Source organism: Solea solea, chromosome 14 (genome assembly GCF_958295425.1).
Source record: "Solea solea chromosome 14, fSolSol10.1, whole genome shotgun sequence".
In the NCBI taxonomy this organism is placed as follows: domain Eukaryota; kingdom Metazoa; phylum Chordata; class Actinopteri; order Pleuronectiformes; family Soleidae; genus Solea; species Solea solea.
Genome location: NC_081147.1, coordinates 23,161,658 through 23,182,622, shown reverse-complemented (window position 1 = coordinate 23,182,622; position 20,965 = coordinate 23,161,658). Strand labels below are relative to the sequence as shown.

The following is a 20,965-nucleotide window of genomic DNA, read 5'->3' as shown; positions in this document are numbered from 1 at the left end:
GCCCAACATCCTTTGCTTGCTCCATTTTGTGCCTCCCTCATTATCACCAATATATCTACCATCGTCTTCTTCTGCTTCCCCTTCTCTGTCACGGCGTCTCCCTCATCTTTTTTTTTGTTACTGTTGGACTGAGAAGTTCCGCCTTAATTACATTAAACAAACTGAGAAACCGAGATGCCCACATCGTCAAATATCCAGTTTCCCCCACACTGGCTCTTGTATTTCAGGACGGCGCGCGCAAAACGATATGAATAATAGTGCACTAAAAAAGAGAGCCGTGTTAAATTCTGCTACATTTGGATCTTATTATAATTATATTATTTTAAATCTGAGGATGCCCACTCTGCCAAAAAACACACATGCACACAAAGCTATTCTTCTTAGGACACTGCATTGACTTCTATTCATTTGGGCAGGCTAAACAAAGCAGCGTTATCCAAACCACAATTCAAATCTCAGCCGTCAACTTTATCGGTTCCTCAGAAATGAGGTTCTGGACCAAGTTTTGGTCTCCAAGAGGACTACTCGTCCCGACAACGGTCCTAAAGAGGTGATAAATACAAGAACACACACGCATGCAGGCAGACACACACGCCCTGAGGTAAGGTTACATCTCATATTAGCTATTCGAGAGTTGCTGTGGAAAACCAGAGTGAAAACACATTTGCTTTATATACTTAATGAACAGCTGGTGGATGAAGTTAGAGGCAACTTCCACCCGGAAACAGGATTCACAAAAAGGATGGAAGTGGAGGAAGTGACACAAACGAGTAGACCTGATACAATGAATCGATTATACATCGATTACTAAAATAATCTGTAATCGGTTAATCATTTTGGTTTGTGGACAAAACAACATTTGAGAACATCATCATTTCCAGGTTTGACAACATTTTTTAAGGTTTTTCTGATGCGATTAATCGAGAAAATAATCGACAAATTCATCGACAGATGATGAAAATAATAAAAGTTAGTTGCAGCTCTACAAACAGTATTAGGATGACACTCAAGACTCGAGCAACATGACTCGCCCATGCCTCCATGTGATTGAAAACACAGGCGAGCGCCAGGTGAGAAATGTCAGAAGCAGACATCAATAGTTTCCTCCGGGTCATGTGACTGCGCCACATTTGACTCGCATAAAGAAATGTAGCATGACAGCACGCCAGAGTGAAAGGAAAGGAAAGGAAAGATTTATCCGTGAGAGGGGAATGTAATTCGGGGAGGTGAGCTGAAGAGATTTCAAGGCTCAATGAGACAATAGCAAAAAAACTCCACATAATCATACAAAAGCCTCATGTATCACTTCTGTTGTGTTGGATTTCCGCGTCACAGCGAGTCGCCGCTCTGGGCGCGATGACGGACAGATGGCATATTGCACAGACAACTGAATCTAGCGGAGGGTATTTAAGAGCCATTAGGAGTCCATGAGAGCTGGACTTGGCATCGAATCAGTAGATACAGGCCATACTCGCTCACTCACACTCGCGCTCTCTCTCTCTCTCTCACACATACGCCGATGTAAATGGAGCATGAAGGCAAACGGGGAGGGAGAAGAATGAGGAGCTGAAAGATGCTCAAGAGAAAAGACGACTTCTATCAGCTGGTGGAGGAGAGGGTACACAACAGCTGGCTCGAGAGAGAGAGGGGGATAAACGGTAAAAACAGATAAAGACGAGAGTTTCAACATTCACATCAATAATCGGACTATTGTCCTTAAGACCTAAAGGTCCAGTGTGTTACATTTAGTAGACTTTATCAGCAGAAAGTGAATACTCCATGTCCATAAGTTTGTTTATTTGATAAGCCTTTTATATCCTTTCTGCCATGTGGAGGCCACCGTAGTTTCTTGATAGGTGTGATCAGGAGTGCACTCTGCAGTCTCACCATTGGACGTCACTATTTCTCACTTACTGGACCTTTAAAGACATGATTTTGCTTAAAAAGTTGACATTAGTTGCTATTACAGAACATTTAATCTAAAATCCACCATAGACCGATTATGTCTCAGATTAATTTACGTCCTCTACGATGACCAAAATACTTCACACATCTTAATCTGCTTATCCTGAGAGTTGTTTTAATCGAGTTAATACTAAAACATTAATGTATACAAAAGGAAATACAGTCGCTTTGAGTGTGTGTGTGTGTGTGTGCCGTTTCCGGAACGTTACGACAGGTCGACGTCTCTTTATCCCTTCAGTGTTTTGGATTCACGCGTGACATCTCATCCTGTTAGGACAGATTGTTATTTGTCTTCCTTCTTCTTCTTCTTCTGCAGACTATATTGACGTGTTCAAACTGAAGCCAGGAAAAAAGCAGAAGCTTTGCTCCTTTCTTCCGCTGCCCCTACATGCAAGTCCATCTTCTTTCCACGTCTTTGCTGGAAGTGAAACGAGGCAGAACGAAAGGATGTGGGACAGACAGCCATGAAATGGAGGCCGGGGCCCCTGAGGAGTGTGCAGGCTTGTACATGCATGTGCACGCGCACATTTGCACTCTATTCACATCTGCCTGTGAGGTGAGTGAGTGAGCGCATGAATGAATGGTTATTCTTCTGGCTGCACGGTGCCTTTTTTTTTTTGATATATTAGATTTTGTGTTTTTGTCTCAACACGACTCGGCGATACTTTTGTATAACTTTCAAAATTAGTCTTCTTTTTTTTGAATTTAATCCCTATGTGTTAGTCCATTGTGTGTTTTTACATATTCGTGCACACACATGGACACCAGCATGTTTACATCTCTGTTCACCGCCGTGCCACCCTGATTTCCGGAGAGCCAGCTTTGTCTGCTTCGCTGTCGGGGGAAGTCTGTTGTTACTAATCTGATATGGAGCCGTATGGAATGAGCGAGTGTGATGATAAAAAACTCTAAAACAGACAAAACCTTCTTCTCTCAACTCCTTCTTGATGTCATAATTTGTTTTTTACAGCATTAACGCCGTTAGAATGTATACTTTTTTTTTTTAAAGACTAGTTTCATCACTTTTGGCGAGATAAGCTGATTTCTTTTTTCTTCGTGTTTTCCAAACATTTAGTTTACTCTACATGTGACTCAGTCAGGAAGGAACATTTTATTTGACTGTTTTCAAACTTGAACGTGTTTGGCCCTGCTCTGAGTCGAACAGTCAAATCAAACCTGATCAAATATTTCAAATAAACAAGAGTTTTCCCCGTGTGTGCACGGATGGGCTCGGTAAATCGTACAGAATCCGACCCATCAGCAACAATAAAACCCTGTTTTCTGACTTCCTAATGAGGGCCAAATGCTAAAACTTAGATTTAAAGCAAAGCTTTAATGGTGCAATAAAATGGATTTACATGGATATTTAGTATTTTTCTATTTATCAAATGGTATAAATGAAACACATGGAGGCACATGGTAAAACTGGTGGGATCTGATTCAAGGCCAACGCGGTTCAAGAGCAGCGGGACTAAACCACTCCATGATTTCTGGGCCTCATTTCAAAACAACATCTTTTTCATGTTCTGTAAATCAGGATTGAGAGCGCCTCCAACACACACACACACACACACACACACACACACACAGGGGTTTGCACAGCTATTGTTCTTAGGACGCTGCATTGGCTGAAACAAAGCGATATGCCTAAAGTTAATCAGAACCAGTCGATGCCTAACCCTAACCACCATTCAAATCTTAGGCCCTAAACCTCGTAAGAAATGAGGTTCTGCCTCATTAGGACCAGTTTTGGGTCTCCATGAGGATTAATAATCCTGACATGGTCAGTGTTGATGCCAGGAAAGGTTCTAAAGAGGTAACAAATACAAGCACACACACACACACACACACACTCCCCAATGAGGCCTCAAACCCCTCAACTCAACACCACAAAACACAAATGAGGCGGCGGTTTGTCCGAACCAGCGAGCTGAAGCACCAGGTTAACTCCATGCATTTTTCAGCCATTACTGAAAAAAGTGGTGTGTGTGTGTGTGTGTGTGTGTGTGTGTAACCTGAGCAGAGGAATCTGGCAGTAAAAACACACACATTTATGCACACACACACACTCAGTAAAAACACAGCAAAGACAGGCACAGCTGCCCTTGTGCGTCTGTAAGAAGGTGTATGAGTGTGGAGCACAGACGACACACACACACACACATTCATTTCTCTGTGTGTGAATGACTCACACTCTCATTAGGCTGCAAACCTTGGCCACCTCTCCATCCTCTCCAGATGAGGCACCAGATATTTCAATTAAAAGAAAAAGAAGTGACATTTGAGAGGACTCGGTGATATGAAGGTACTGTGGGACACAGTGGATGATGATGATGATGTGGACCTGCAACCTGATCTGATGTGTTAGGTTTCTGCGCAGGAGACAGCTGCACACACGCAACACAAACACAGGAAGGCATAAACCTGAATAAACCGGTCTGCACTAAGTTGCCCAAAACGTATGGAGACTGTGTATGAGTATTAAGTGATAGTTAACTGCGGCAGTGATGGCGAATTAATCCGGGCATAAAACCACAAGAATTTGGTCCAACGCAATATGAGCAATTCTGTACCTTGGCCACACACACACACACACACGGCTGCAAACCGCTTCCTTCCTTCCTTCCTTCTTACGCTCGGCTTCCAAACTCTATTCCAGACACACTCCCGTTGTCATCACATCTGGTTTGGATTATGAATTTTTGATCATTTATCTGGGATCATTTATTTCAGAATATTGCAGAGTATACACAGCTGAGAGAAAGACAGGAGAAGATGAAGAAGAAATAAGGACTCTCCTGTCCTAATCCAACAAGCAGATAGAGATTAGAAGACCGAGATTAATTTGCCAACTCACGCGTAATAAAAAACAAAACAAAACAAAACACACAATAAAACATCCACTATGAACAGTATCGCGATTAAACCCCCTAAAGAATATTGATCGAAATTTAAAACGTCGGTCCTCGGGAAAAGGAGCCGAGCAATTGAGGAAGCAGGGACGAGGGCAGAGATTGAGTGCTAATCGGAAAAAGGTGTTCGAGATACTTTGGGTTAGAAATTGAGAGGGAGAGACAATAATACGCGGGTGTGGGCTCATTACTGTGAAACGGAGCGGTCATAGAATAATTACCGCAGGACCACACAAAGAGAGGAGCGGAGATGAAAGCTGAGGGAAGGAGAAGAGAGAGTGGGGAGGAGGTGTGGAGGCAGAATAAAAAAAGAAAAGAGAAAACAGAGAATAAAACAAGATCACGGCGCTAAAACGACGCTTCATTTTCATCTAGTTATTAGCAGATGAGGACACTCGTGCTCTCTCTCATGCTCTGGATGCCATTGCGTATGCAGATTGCTCCAGCTATGAAAACACAGCACTGCGCTCTGTGCTCAGCGCCTCTGGAAGGAGATGCTGCTGCATGAATTCTGGCTTGGATTTCAGAGAAAGGTCAACTGTGAAGGTGAACCAGGTGGAGCACAGTGTACCACTGGTTACCGTTCATGTTGTTAGTTAGGAGTCGCAAATCAAGAAAAAAAAAAATCGCAATATAACCAAGTTCAAAATCGATAGACACTGCTAAATGTTTGTCAAAAGAGCATCAGGGTGAAATTCTCAAGTGCTGCAGAAAATAAAACGGGTTGAACCAGTTGTGAAACATATTGCAATGATAATATCAGTCAAAAGATAATTGCTATATAATTGTTTTTTAAAAATCATTTTGTGCAGCTCCAGCCCTCATATTAATGTGGTAAAGATTAACTTGATATTTGAAGTATAATCTGAGGTTTGGAGAGTTTTCATCCAGCAGCCAGCTGTCTTCATCCCAAACCGTTTTTGTCACCTTTACTGGCCTTTCTTAGAAGAGAAATTAAAGTCGATTAAATTCAATTGCATTTCAAAAAAATTCCAAATATTTTGCAGTTAAACACTCTTGCATGTTTTTCCATCAAAAGTTGAAGCCGACATGTGTCAGGTGTAGCTGTCGAGGCAGAAACACTGGTATTTTCACAGTTAAATGTGTCTTGCTGTCAGTGTTTTCCATCTTTTCTTCTATTCCCTCGTGTAGTTTGGTCTCTGTCTCCATAAATAGTCCACTAAGGTTTTTCTGGGCTTGTTGGCAGTGTAATAAAAGTGTAATGATATCTTCCCTTGTGTGTGTGTGTGTGCTGTATATGAACTTTTGGCTGTTTGAGTGGAGGGGGGCGTGTCGTGGCGTGACTGCTTAATTATTCAGCACATCATCGTTCTTCGACATTATTATTAACGTGCATTACGTAGCAAATCGGGTAAGATGTTGATCCTTTTATTCTTAGAGATAGTTCTGAGAAAAAAAACAAAAAACCCACAATGCTAAATTTAACCATTTGACATTGGATACTGAGAGAAACACCCTCGTCATAGACTGTGTGGATGCCGCCGAACATCCCAGCAGAGCTCGCACAAACACGTTGAGAAGGGACCGTTTTTGTCGAGTGCATCTATATCATCGCTAATTCTAACATTGAATAACATCATGCATGAAGGTTTAGGTGAAATCAGGTGGTCGTCAGAGACGAAAAGAAAGAAAGAAATCCTCGAGATGAAACAAAGTCATGTGGGTTTGTTTGGTCCATTGAAGTGAGTGAGTGAGTGAGTGAACATGAGGAAGTTTAATGTGAATGAAAAGGATAGTAAATGAGATACAGAGTGAGAGAGAGAGAGAGAGAGAGGCAGCAGCTGTCTGCATGGATGACCTCAGCTGCAGCTGTTGTGCACCCCTCCTGCACCCCTCCTGCACCCCGCCCCCCCCTCCCACCACCACCCCTGCCCTCTGTATGCCAGCCCGCCTTTGAAGTTCACATCAAGACCGATACAGCTTTGGATCACACACCGATAATTATCACTGAAGAAGAAGAATGTTTATTTATTCTGTGTGTAGGGCTGGAGGATATGGCAATAATAACAATAAAAATGACTGAAATCAATCGATATTGATACTTATCCTGATGAAATGTCAAGATAATTAAAGATCGCTCTTGAGTTGAAGTTGGAAAAAATGTGGATTGACAACAACCGAATGAAACTGAGAGAAAATTCCATGAATAAACATGAAAAACATCTATGGATATTGTAGTTTTTATCAAAACACTGAAGGACTTTTTGACACAAACAACTGTAGTGTAATCTTTACAGCGCCCACTTTGCTGCAAAATTATGCGTAACCCTTAGTTTAAGATAAGTGAACGTGCATCACCGTTAACAAGGTGAATTCAGGCGAATATCTGCATCACAGTTGTTTTTAACTCGTGCCCGTCTTTGAAGCGCCGACGCTGGGCATAAAGAGATGCTTTAGTCAGATTCTCTGGAAGGTAGTGCAGCCTTAATCTCCCTGTTGGCGTCTGCTCAACTGACTGAAACCTGACACACACACACACACACACACACATATTTGCACAGCTATTCTTCCGAGGACAGTGCATTGACTTGGCCTAAAAAACACTATCACTAACATTAACCATAACAATGTAAATTGTTTGCCCTAGTACGCACACACACAAACACACATTGGTTCCCATGACTTCAGAGGACATTACATTGACTTACATTAATTTCCGGGAGATTTACTTGAAACTTAAACATAATTATGGCTTAATCTTAACTTTAACTTAACTTTAAAACCTGTCTTTAAAACGCGTCTTCACCTTAAAATGTACTCATTTACATCATGGGGACTTGATTTTTGTCCCCTTAAGGAAGACAAGTCCCCCATAATGTGACTGTGTAAACAGATGTTGGTCCTCACAACGAAAGGAATACCAGGTACACACACACTCACACACACACAGGGAATACTTAAACCAATCCATAAAACATGTGTTCACTTTACAGTTTTTACAATTTTACATCATGGGGACTTGCTCTTCGTCTGGATTTGAAATATAAAAAGGAAGAAAAAATGGTACTTTGTTGACAAATTTAACAGCTGAGGGAAGCGGCGGCTATTTGAGTGTCAGCACGGACGGTCAGGAACAAACACCTGTATCTGAGCAGCAAGGTTGTCATCGTCCTCATGGTCTGAGACTACAGCTCAGTACATGCTTGTACAACGACTGGAGGAAACACATGCTGCTGCTGCTGCTGCTGCTGCTGCTGCTGCACACACCAAGACACACTGACAACAGACTAATGTTTATGACTGTAGAGCTGGAAAATTAAAACGTAGAAAAAAGCAAGACACAATGAGTCTTTTCATGGCGCTGTCAAAACCGAGACGCACACAGAAACATGACATTCCACACTACAGTGACGCAACGTCTCACTCACAAACACAAAGCGAAAACACGAGCATCTTCTCCAACAGATGTCTCATTCATAATGAATAATTGTGGTCGCCACACACACACACACACACACACACCCAGACAAAAGCAGGGCTTCATTGTCTGGAGAACTACACAGGCTTTCGTACTGTACAGTCTTAATCGCTCGCCCAACCTCACCCGGCTAATTACATCCTAGATAATCTCACAGCGCAGAGTCAATGGGAGCGAGCAAGCGTGGAAAATCAGAGAGAAAGACAGAAAAGAAATCACGTGTGACATGACGACGAGACGATATGAGCCTGGGGAGACCAACTGTAAACTTAACCAAAGCTGCCGTGCGTAACTTGAAATGTATGCAGCAGTCTTCACATTATTTGTATGCCGTGTTCGTCATCGTCGAAAAAAGCTGGCTCCGTCAAACAATACTATCAGACCGGACTGAAATAAAACAAATGACTTCATGTGTGTGTGCAGTGCGGCAATAGACGTAAACCCCTGAACTTCACTGACACTGATATACCAGTTCGATTATATTTAAAAGAGAGGATAAGAAAAACTGACAGAGCAAAATACTATGATTTACTGCTACGGCTGGTTTTTATCAGTCTGCTGTGACACAAACAGAAAAGAAGTCTGTGTTTTTATCCAAGTTCAAAAAATTGGAAAAACTAATAATAGTAACGGCAATTTTATGTCTGAAATCCATCCATCTATTTTCTACCGCTTATCCGAGGTCAGGTCGCAGGGGTAGCAGCTTGAGGCCCAGACTTCCCTCTCCCCGGCGTTCCCAGGCCAACCGAGAGACAGAGTCTCACCAGCGAGTCCCGGGTCTTCCCCGGGGGAGGAACACCGGGAACACCTCACCTAGAGGTGTCCAGGAGGCATCCTAACCAGGTGCCCGAGCCACCTCATCTAACCCTGTGTGCAATGATGCAACGACACAGCCATTACAAGACACTCACCGATGATGATGAGCGTGTAGTTGATGTTGACGCTCCCGAAGCCGTTGGTGGCCTTGCAGATGTAAGTCCCGGCGTCGTCCGTCTCCACGTCTTTGATCCGCAGGCCGTGCTGCAACACCTTGAATCGCGTCCAGCCGCTGTGGATGTTGCGGCCGTCTTTGGTCCACATGATAAGCGGCGGGGGGTCGCCCTCCACCGGACAAGGCAGCTTCATGGTGCGACCGAGGCGGACGCTCTGGCGGTGAGCCACCCGCTCCGACACCCTGGGGGGACCTTGGTGACAAGATGGAGAAAGACATTTTTAATGGAAATTCTTCTCTGTTGCCTGCTTTGATTAATCAAACCATCGGGCCTTTTTGGAATGATTTAACAATGGAAATTAAATCTGCCCCCCCACCATTGGACATTTTAAATCACTTTTAAAGACCCACCTCTTCTCCTTGGCCTTCACTTCAGGATAAGAAGAGTCAACCCGGACACATTAATGTTACTATTTTACTGTTTTACTTTTATGTTTTTATTGATTTTATGTTTTATACCTTTTATGTTGCCGTGCCTCTAACTCTGGAAAGCACTTTGGTCAACCTTGGTTGTTTTTAAATGTGCTCTAGAAATAAAGTTTGACTTGACTTGACATTGACAAGGAGTTTAGGATCTTCCGTCGCCCCGGCAACATTCCTACACTGCACATGTTGGAATAATGACTACAAACAAAAGGAATGAATTTTACTGTTTATAAAACCTGGTTGTTTAGCAGTTAAAATTCACCCTGGTCCACCCTGTGTCCTGCTGCTTTAAAAAAACGCTCCCTCAGTCAGGTCTGATAGTATTGCATGACAGAGGTTGCAGCATACAAATAATATTACATCACAAAGATCAACAATGATCCAAATCAGCTTTAAATCCACTAACAACTTAGCGAATCATCTCTTAAGTGTCTTTTTAAATGTGTTCTATCACAACCAGTGTCTGCACGTCAGAGATTTTTGTGTCCAACAGCCAAAGAATCACTATCCCCAACAGTAGTCCTAATGCTACAAAATAAAACCAAAACTCACAATCACATTTGTCATCTAATCAACTGTTCGACACCTCAAAATATTCTTCTTACAAGTATTTAAGGCAAAGGAAAGTAACTCCTTCATTTGTTGCTGCAACATGAAGATAATTTATTTGGTATTTTTTTTTGGATTGAAGAACGAGTTAAATGGATGATGACACATTATTATTTTCTCTAGTATCTTTTGCCTCTAGGTTAAATATATATCACAAGTTACATTTTCACATTTGCCTCAGCCAAGGAGATTTGGATGGAATTCTCGGTGAAGGTTACGGCCCCGAAAGAAGAAATGATTAATGAAGAAATGATTGGTGGACTGACTTGGACACGGTTCCTGATTCAGGAATTATTTAAAAACAATTGTTAACCTTTTGTGAAGCAGGGGAGTGTGTTGACGCAATGGGAAACTGAGCGGCCTTGGCGCAGGTTTGCACTCCCTGACTGCTTTCTCATCTTATTGTTTGGTTTAATATATGTATGATGAGCTTCACCCTTAAACTAACCAGTGTCCGGAGAGATGGATGGATTTTGAGAAGAGGTGAGCCAACAGGATCGAGTTTAGAACACATGAGAAACTCTCACTGTTCCCACACTAAATGAACATAAACATAGGGCTTGAAAAACACTGAAATTATCCTTTAACCTTTTTCGTAATTTTATAATGGCTTAACTAAAACATTGACATTTTAACAATGTCGCCAATAAAACCCCCTTGGGAGCAAACACAGAACCACGCGGTGAGTTCAATATCAACTGAGATGTCGTGTTGAGACCAAATCAGGCGTGACCTTGACCAATCAGTAGCCGCTCTAAGGTGAAACCGCACACTAGAAAAACAAAGAGGGTGGAGGAGCAGACAGAATGACTGGAAGAGGTGGAAGGAAATTAGACAGAGATGGAGAGGAGCAGGGGCGATAGAGAAATGAATAGGAATGAGGGGGAGGAGAAAGGGAGAGGAAGGAGAGGCAAAGGGAGGAGGATGGAATTTAAGGGAGTACGTGTGCGCAGTGAAGGGGAATTAAATATGGCCAAAGTAGGAGAGTAATACATTGAAAGAAAAACAGGAAAATGGAGAGTAGGAGTTCAGATGTCTTTGTTTGGTCTCTCTTTCACTCCTCCTGGGTTAAAACAATTCTATCAGCATCCAAGTACAAACACACACAGGCCACCAAGAAGTGGACAAAGCGTCCTGACACACAACAAAAGGCAATTGTATGTAAATCCGTCACAAAACAAACCCAATGTCAGGTCACGTCCTGCAGGTTAAACGTTTTAAAAAAAGAAGGACAAAGGGAGTTTTATTTCAACAATGTGCCACATACAGTAGAGGCTTATCTGGCTGAGTGTATACGGTCTGATAAAGATTAGAAACACATGCACTTAAACAAACACCATTTGTGGTTCGGTACATTCTGATGACAGGAAATGAACCGCCTGATGCCAGATTACGTGACATATGGAAACCTTTAATTTACCTTCATGTGCAGATCCTTTAAGGAGAAAGTGCTGCAAGAGCAAATGCATCCACCAACACAACATCCCATCGTCTAATTTTACATGCGTAGGTACACTGCATGTCATTTTTAGTAGTTTCTCGATTAAGATGTCAAATTATAGTTATTTACTTGCATTCCTGAACAGAAACATTAATTTAAATGGTTGAAGGTTACACTTGATTAATTTCTGACCTCTGAGAGAAGAAGCCCAGTGAGCCAGCTCAAGTTTGGCTAGAAAAAGGGCTGAATTCAGTTTGTAATTTGCCAAATAAATAACAATATCATTTTTAATTTTAGACATTCATGTCATGTCATTTTCTCCTTTTTATGTTAGGTGGTCTAGTACATCTTCCTCCTCCTCCTCCTCTGTCCTGCCTCCATCCCTCCTGGATGGGATTAATGTGTTCATTTAGCTGTATGGCTTTCTCATCAGTGGCTCAACAGCTCACTTTTTCTCATTTTCCCTTCCCTCCACCTTGATTTCTTTCTTTCCTCTGCAGCACAGTTGTTTACCCCTTTTCTTTTAGTCTTATTTTAAGGTTTACTCTTCTCTCTTCATATACCCTTCTAATTCCATTACTTCTTCTCCTTTCCCTTTGTCTTCTTTGTCTGTTTGTACCATTTCTATACATCTTAAATGTCCCTTTAATGTTCATTTTCTTCCTTTCCTTCTCCAACAGATTGAAATCTCATTCCTGTGAACTCACTCACTACTCCCTTGCTACCTCTCTCTCTTTCTCGCCCTTAACCCCCTCACTTCCTTTCCTCTGCCTCCTTCAATCCTCTCTCTCTCCCCTGTCATCACTCTCATCGGCCTCTCTCCTGCACTTTAGTTTTGCTCTCGTACTCCCTGCTCCCTCTTTCGTCACACTCATTGGCACCGGCGCGTTCGCTCAGTGCCTTATCTCTTGGTTTTCTCACAGGTGATTTACTGGTCTCCTGCCTTTTTCAGATTTGCACGCTGAAGCTGAACCTCAGCTTCCCAAGAGGATCACGGGAGTGGAACCTCGAAGTGAACCTCTCAACTTTCAGCAGTTAACCTCTCCTACACTCTCCCTCCTTACCCTCTTCTCCTCCTCCCCTCCTGACACTCTCTGCCTGATGAAGAGAACACAGTGGAGCCGTTTTCTTCCCTCTCTTTCTTCCTCCTCCTCCTCCTCCTCCTCTCGCACGATCCATGACCAAAGTCCTTTTAAATCTGTCTCTAGAGGTGAAACTGAAGCAAGTACAAAAATCTATTCTTCTCTTTCATGAGACACAAGCTTAGTGTGTGTGTGTGTACTTTTGGGACCTTTTCTGACATAAATGTGACCTTGTCAGGTCCAGCGGTCATCATGGTGAAGGTGGGAATCTCAAGAGACACGATATTATCACGATATTTTAGTCATGATACGATATTATCACGATATTGAAGTCACAATACGATATTATCGCGATATTTAAGTGATGATATTTAAGTCACAATACAATATTATCACTATGTTGAAGTCATAATACGATATTATCACAATACGATATCTTGATAATTAAGTCACAGTTCTATATTATCACAATATTTAAGTCATGATAAGATATTATCATGATATTTAAGTCACAATACGATATTATCACGATATTTTAGTCATGATACAATATTATCACTATATTGTAAGTCATGATACGATATTATAACAATATTTAAGTCACAATACGATATTTAAGTCACAATACGATATTTAAGTCACAATACGATATTTCAGTCACAATACGATATCATCACAATATTTAAGTCACGATACGATATTATCACACAACGGCTCTAGTGAGATTGAGCATTTAGCACCCTCTAGTGGACTGAAACGTCAACTGATATTTTAATGCTAATCCCCAACAATGTTTATTTGTAAGATCAATGAAAAATGTCACTGTATTCAACCACATGGGGACCAAAATCTGGTCCTAAAAAGGCAGGACCTCATTTCTTCGGAACTGGTCAAGTTTTGAATTGTGGTTAGGTTAAGTTTAGGGTAAGACTTTCAGGGGTTCCACTTACGGTTATGGATAATGCTTTGTTTAGGCTGTCCACATGAATGGAAGTCAAAGACGTGTCCTGAGAAGAATAGCTGTGCAAACCTGTGTGTTTCCACATGTGTGCAGGTCCCTTAGGACATAAACTGTACAGCATGTGCAGCTAAATGTTAGTTTGTGTACGGCGCTGCGTTTAGTCAAATTATGTGGTTAAGCATCTTTGTCTGTTTATCTGTGCAGTGTGTGTGTGTGTGTGTCAGGAGGGGTGTCAAAGACAACTGCAGGGCTTTAAACTTTGGTCTGTTTAGTACATTTAGGGCTCATGGCACCAGTTTCCCTAAAAACTGACTTTCCGCAACAATATAACGCTGTTTGTCTCCAGATGCATGCAGACACGCACACATTCCACACACACACACACACACACACACCCTCCCATTTTTTTTTTTTTTTTACAGCAGGGAGTATGTAGGTAGGATATATGTGCATACCTGTTATTATGCAGAGTAATGACAGGAAAATGCAGCCCATATCAGACACACACGCACATACACACACATACACAAACTCCCACAGGGGCAGAACCTTCCAGCTCTGAAATGGAGAAACTGAGATCAGCTCAGACATTCTGTTCTTTTCAGTTTTACCCAAAAGTAACTACTTATTTACCTAATAAAAGTGTATTCATTAGCATAAAGCATTTAGTGCAATGCAATAGTGATGTGGAGATGATGGGTAAAAGACTTATTTAATCTACCATACATCTACAGCATAGTACTTTATGGTTTAGTATAGTTTAGAATATTCACAATGTGCATACAATTCCAATGTTATAATGCACTACATTCTCAAAGTGTGCGTCCTTAACCCATGTGAGCTGTGTCATTATTTACATGCTATAGACAGGGAATTGTTAGGATTTAAAATTTTTCCATCACAGTAAACACAAGTTTAGAGTTTTCCTCTTCTTTCCTCCATTATTCTGTTGAAAGTTTGAGAACCATTGATACAGTGCATCAAGTTTGGGAGCTTGGTAAAACAGGTCAAACTCAGAGTCTTAAACAATGGAACTAATATTACTAAAAAAATATTATATTTAATTTAATATTATTTTAATAATAGACTACAGTAAAAGTGCCAATCACGTTTCAATCTAATTCAGGAGAGATATAATGTCTGGCTAATAGTCGTATAATGTCCAGTTTAGTTCAATCTACTCTAACATAAATACATCTCTGACAGTAGAGCAGTTTAAGTCAATTTGACTTAGCTTGCAGCTCCAGTGTGTTTTCACTGGCTGTCTAATCTGGATTCTCCTTTGAAATTGAAAGACAACTGCCATCTAATGTCCAAGCTCTAAGCTGACATACATGACACTGGATGAGTTGAAATAGGTCAAAGCATTTGAATACATGGTTTTTCTAACGCATATTTTGTGTGACAGCCACGGCTTTCTCTTTATGTTTTGGTTTTGAATCCAGAGTTCGCTCTTTTAATCCCCTTAACGTTCCACTGGACTTTGGGTCAGATGGGTCCAACGCAACGTTGTTATTGGCAAGGAAGTGAGACTGGAGCTCGAGGAAAGGGCCCGAGGAATGCTTTTGATGGAGAGCACTTAACAGCGGGACACTGTGTTGATGTACTGCACAAGGTAGAAGTGTGTGTGTGTGAGTATGTGTGAGTGTATACATGCGGCGCGATGTGTCACTACGCGTTTGTCAAAAGAACCGGAGCGAGGTAACGCAAAAGGGTCCCGGCAGAGGATGTCGTAATTGTCCAATCAGTTCTGAAAGCAGTTATCATTTAGAGAATACGCTTATTTCTAAGTTGTACTTTTAACTACGCTCAGATCATAAACTTGGCTTTATCCTTCCACAGAGTGCTCCAATGAAAATGTGTGCTTGCTTCTTAAATTACCCCGAAAAACACGCAGGTCCGATATTTACGCAACTCTTTTCGCTTAAACCCTGTGATCCTCTGCTGCTATGCTGCTTTTTTTCTCACAACTCGTGATCTGAACTCGCTCCCCTGTTATCACATCTTTACCATCTACATTATCTATGGCCGGTGCAACTGTGTGTTTAGAGAGTCCTCTATGGCACTGGCATGGAGTCAAAAGACACGTCACACCCAACAATAAACTAAGACTCCCAAATGCACAAATAAAAGTAAAAACAATAAATGTGCACTGCATTAAAGTGCAATTTGTATGGAAACAGTGCTTTATTGAGAACAGCCGCAGCTGATGGAATGAACATTTCCACTTTTGGCATCAGTAAAGTATGTCTGTCTATCTGTGTCTATCTGTAAAGGACTTCATGTCGCTGTTTCTCATCACCATCGGGACCACGAGTCTGCAGACTGATGGGAGCAGCTGTCGTTGCGTCACACAATGGTTATTTTTGATCAGGTCAGTTCCCCGTAACAGAATCACGACCCAAAATGTGGCGTCCGTCCTCCTCTTCCATCTCTGTCACTGACATACACAAACCCAAATACACACACACACACACACACACACAGAGAGCCTAAGGCAACAAAAGGAGTAATTCATTCCCATCAGGTTTCCTTCCTCAGGTGCACACGCTCACACAAACACACACGCAGCTGCGCTGACATGTTCTTGTTGTGACCCAGTCACTTCCACCTCATCAGAAGGTCAACTGCTGCTTGTTACTCTGCCCTGTCAGTAAACACTTAAGGCCCCGGGGCCGACATCATTGAAGGGACACACGTGCATCTACAGAATGACCTAAGGCGTGCACAAAACAAAAACTTACATGCAGCAGCCAGACAGCCGTTCACAAGTGGTTGTTGCTGAAACATGATCTTTGAAGCAACTCACACAATCCGCTCTCTGAGAGCACATACTCATAAAAAGGTGCAGAACCGTCTTAACGCTGTTTTCATCAGATATTGTATCGTGTTAAAACCTTTTCACATTCAAGATTGATGGCTGTTATTCACATAAAAATCTATCAAACAAGTTGGGAGATGAAAACTAAACTTATACATGATGTAATAAGGAATTTCTAAAATAGAGATATAAACAAAGACACTTTTTTTTTTTTACATTTCATATCATGTCCCCAAAAACAAGCAGGGTAAGGAAGACGTTTTCCACATTTTCCTGTTACGCTTTGCAAGAAAAGAAAATTTGCCCAGTTTAGTTCCTGGCCTTCGATATGCAGTGAATCATTTTTAACGACACACCTTATCCAAATAAATGAGAGAGGGAGAAAATGTATGACTTAAAAAAACCCCCACAGTTTTAAAGGGGAAAATGTGTAGATTTCCTGTAAAATGATGTACTAAAACTTACTAAAATGTCATTCTTTTCACAGCTACCACCTGGGGTGAGCTTGTGACTAATGGGGCTAAGGTTCATTCATGTATAAATGTATTTTCAGTTTAAAAATAAACACTGCAGAGGTGTCATTACTTGAGAGAAAGGGGCATTATTCTCCAAAGATGGAAAGTGGAAACAAGAGTTTTTTTGGGGGGAAACTGAGACTGTAAATTTCTACAAACCACCGAGAACCTGAGGGCAGAACCTAGAACATTCTTTAAAAGCTTGTAAAGGGCTTTACAAAAAAAACCACATCATGTGTAATAAATACTTGCTTGAGTGTAGTTACAGTGTGTCATGAGCCAAATAAAGGAAAGTGATTAAAGTACAGCAAGGGAGGGAAAATACATTTACACACGTGTGAGATATAGAAGCGACGACGACGACGTATACGGAGGCAGTTCAGGCAGGTATGAAGTTAAGAGGAGATAAAGAGGGGGGAATTAATCCCCGCAAACAACTACCTGCTAAAATTGGGGATTTACAGGTCAACTGCAGGCTGGACAAGAAACTGACATTTTAATAAGTACCTTAGATAAAGACTGTAACTTTCCATCGCCTTCTATTATGTTTACATCCTGTTAGAGTGACAGAGCTGGAGACATCCTTGACGGTCCATTAACATCCTGCCGTCACGACTTGTTTAAACCAGATCTGACACAGACACAAAACCATGTTTTCTCTGTTGTAACAGTGTAACTTCCAGGGACAGCGACGAAGAGGAAATTAGATTTCACAGCGTTTGACACTGAGCATATTAAAAATGCCACATCTGTCTCCTGTGATGACAGAGTGTCTCCAATGCATTCAAGTGACCTGATGTGGTTTGGCTTCATGTTATGTTCATGTCAAGTTATTTTTACACTCCTTGAACTACAAACACACACTGAATATAAAGTTGTTTTTATGTGCATCACTGCGGCTGTGGCCATATATGACTAAAAAGGCAATTAAGGAAACAAGAGGAGCATCTACAGTATGTTCAGCATTGGGACATAGTCAGTCTTGCAACTGTAGGGAACATCATCATGAACCTCCCAGATCCTTCATAGTGTCCTCTATCCCTGACCTGGTAGACTGTGCTGATGTGTCTGGGTTTTTGTCTTAGTTTCTTTCTTAACACTCAGTATCGATAGATGGATAGATAGATGGATAGATAGATAGATAGATAGATAGATAGATAGATAGATAGACAGATAGATAGATAGATACTTTATTCATCTCACAGAGAAATTCATCTTCTCCAATCTTCTCCAACTCTAACACCAGACTGTCAAAATACTTCACAGACTTCCTTTCACCAGCGGCATAAGCCAACCATTCCTTCTGGAGATCGAGTGAAAGTTTGCCCTCTGTTGACGTGACTTATAACAGCTACTTAATTCCACCTGTCTCTCTAAAGCTGTGTTTCCATCATGGTACAGGTCGGTTTGGTACACTACGGTATGGTTTACAATGGTAAAGCCCTCAGTCTGGCTTGAACAGTACTTAGTGTGCGCTGTGCCCAACGGCCATGTCAGTGGGATATGTAGCATGATGTTGTACAACGCGACAAGAACACAACGGACAACCATGGAGGACATCCAGCAGCCCTGTTGGTCTCTGGTGCTGAAGAAACACCAGGCACAAGGGAGTGACACTTTTCTGTTGCCGCATCAGCTGATTGTCATGGGTCTAGCTCCACCCATACCGTCTCTCGTACCCCAAAGGAAGGGTACCAACAAGTATTATGGTTGAGGCCAGTTATTTTGTTATTTTGGTACTACTCTTAGGAAAATACAAAGGAATGTGTACCACTTCCATTTGGTGGAACCACGCCAAAGTGTCACTCAAATCTTGGGATGCCCTTTCCACATTTTGAATCTATTTCACGAGCTAGTACACAGAGGATCTCATCTGTGGTATTATAAGTCATAAGGCAAAGGTTTCTTATGATTTTGTTGCCAAGACCGTCCCGTAGTTGAACCTTCTTTGTCTTGGCTCCAGTCGGCTCACCCTGTTTCTGTGGTGCCTCCCAGTCCCTTTTCCACCTGGAAATTGCGTTTGTTGCTAGTCAACGAGGGAATGCACTTAACTTTCAACTTAATAGCTGGTGGAAGATCACTGAGGGCAACGGCAGATTGCGATGAACCTTATAAAACAACAAAGGCAAAGAATGAGGAGCTGGTATAAGGGGTGAAAAAGACCAAATATGTGGGGGCAAAATGGCCAGCTGGGGCAGAAAGTAGGTCAAAGGCCATAAGTACTATTCCAGTTCAGTGTGTGTATGTGTGTTTGCTCGATCAGTGTATGGAGGCTGGGGACAGGGTTACGTTTTAGGGCAAAATAAGACCAGAGACAGACATGGAGCAGACGTCCTGATCCAGAGCCAATTACCTAAGTATGAAAGTAATACAGTACAAAGCTAAACCACCAACGTTAAAGCACTATAGTTCAGAAATAAAAAAAATTAAAAATGTAAGTCAATAAATAAGTGTTTTTTCAGGTTTCAGTCAGTAAAATATTAAGCACTCAGTGCTACAAAGAATCTCAGGACCATTTCCTTTACTTTATGTCTCCTTTTACTCTCTACATCCTCGCCCATTTATCCCTCTCTTCCTGCTCATTTCACTGGAACAGCATCTCTTTGTCTAACCTTTCTTTTCTTTTTGTTGTGACACCTGTCTGCTTTTTGCCAGAGGGGAAAAAAAAAATCAAGATTAAAGAATAACAATTGAGGCTTTTATACGGAGGAGGAAACCTTTTCAAACCCCCCCCCCCCCCCCCCCCCCCCAATCTCATCTAGAATTAACACCTCATGACCAAAAAGTGTAAAAACTAACCTCTGCCAAGGCTGAACATTCACATTAAATTAAATTCAAGCCTTACGCTATTTCCTGAATCTTATCCGGGTCTGCACCAAAAAACTTTATGGGTGCTTCCTGTGCCCATATCCTCCCTCCACAGAGTTTTGTGAAAACCCATTTAGCGGTTTTTCTGTAATCCCGCTCACAAACACACAATCCAACAGACGACATGGGTGAAAACACGACCTTGGTGGAGGAAAAAAAAAAAAACAGCCTTCAGAAAATGTACTAAAGACGTTTTCAGGAACAATAAATTTGCAAAAGTTTGGTTCCTGGCCTACAACACAGAATGAATCATTGTTAATGACTCATCTAAATGAGCCAGAAAAAGAAAATTTATGAAAGTGATTGATTTGCCTTTTCTATAGTAAAAGGAAACACTTTTTTAATGGGAACTGAATTCCTGTTTTACATTTTATGTCCATGTGGGAGAAGAATGAGTAGATTTGCTGTAAAAGAATGTATTAAAAGTTCTTTGCACGACCCATTGCTGCTGCTAGCACCTGGAGTGAGCCTGTGACTAATGGACCAAGGTTCAATGAAAAGTCACATTCAGGAAAGTAAACGCATGTAACACTCAAAGATAAATTTGCAGCTGAAAGAAGGAGGTGACTTTGAGTTTCCAATCGTAAAACAATTGATAATTGTGGCTTATTTAAAATCTAAGTTGACTGCAGCATCATTTTTTTTTTATCTTAAAACAAAGTTTTAAAGTTAAATTTTTGTTTTAAAATATCTGTAAGTGATGAGACTGATGTCATGTGCTGTTTTGAGTAATAAAGTTATTGCCCTATTGACACGGAAATGTAAAGAAACCATCTTTTTCTTTGTTGTTTTGAAAAAGTTTCCTGTAGTACGCTGCAGTACACATGCCAGGCCTGTAAGTGGCGCTGTAATGCCGGTACACCACAAAATGGAGAAGACGGAAACATAAAATAATAAAATAAAATAAAAGCTATCATAAAACAAACAGTGTTGAC

The 20,965-nt window shown here is 41.4% G+C and overlaps 1 protein-coding gene across 1 annotated transcript in view; it reads right to left on the bottom strand.

Annotated features, from left to right (window-relative positions):
- fgfrl1a (fibroblast growth factor receptor like 1a) overlaps positions 1 to 20,965 on the bottom strand; it is a 102,061-nt gene that overhangs the window by 63,381 nt on the left and 17,715 nt on the right. The window contains exon 3 of the mRNA XM_058649615.1: positions 9,228 to 9,500. Coding sequence (XP_058505598.1) covers positions 9,228 to 9,500 — 273 coding nt within the window. The remainder of the gene's footprint in view (positions 1 to 9,227; positions 9,501 to 20,965) is intronic.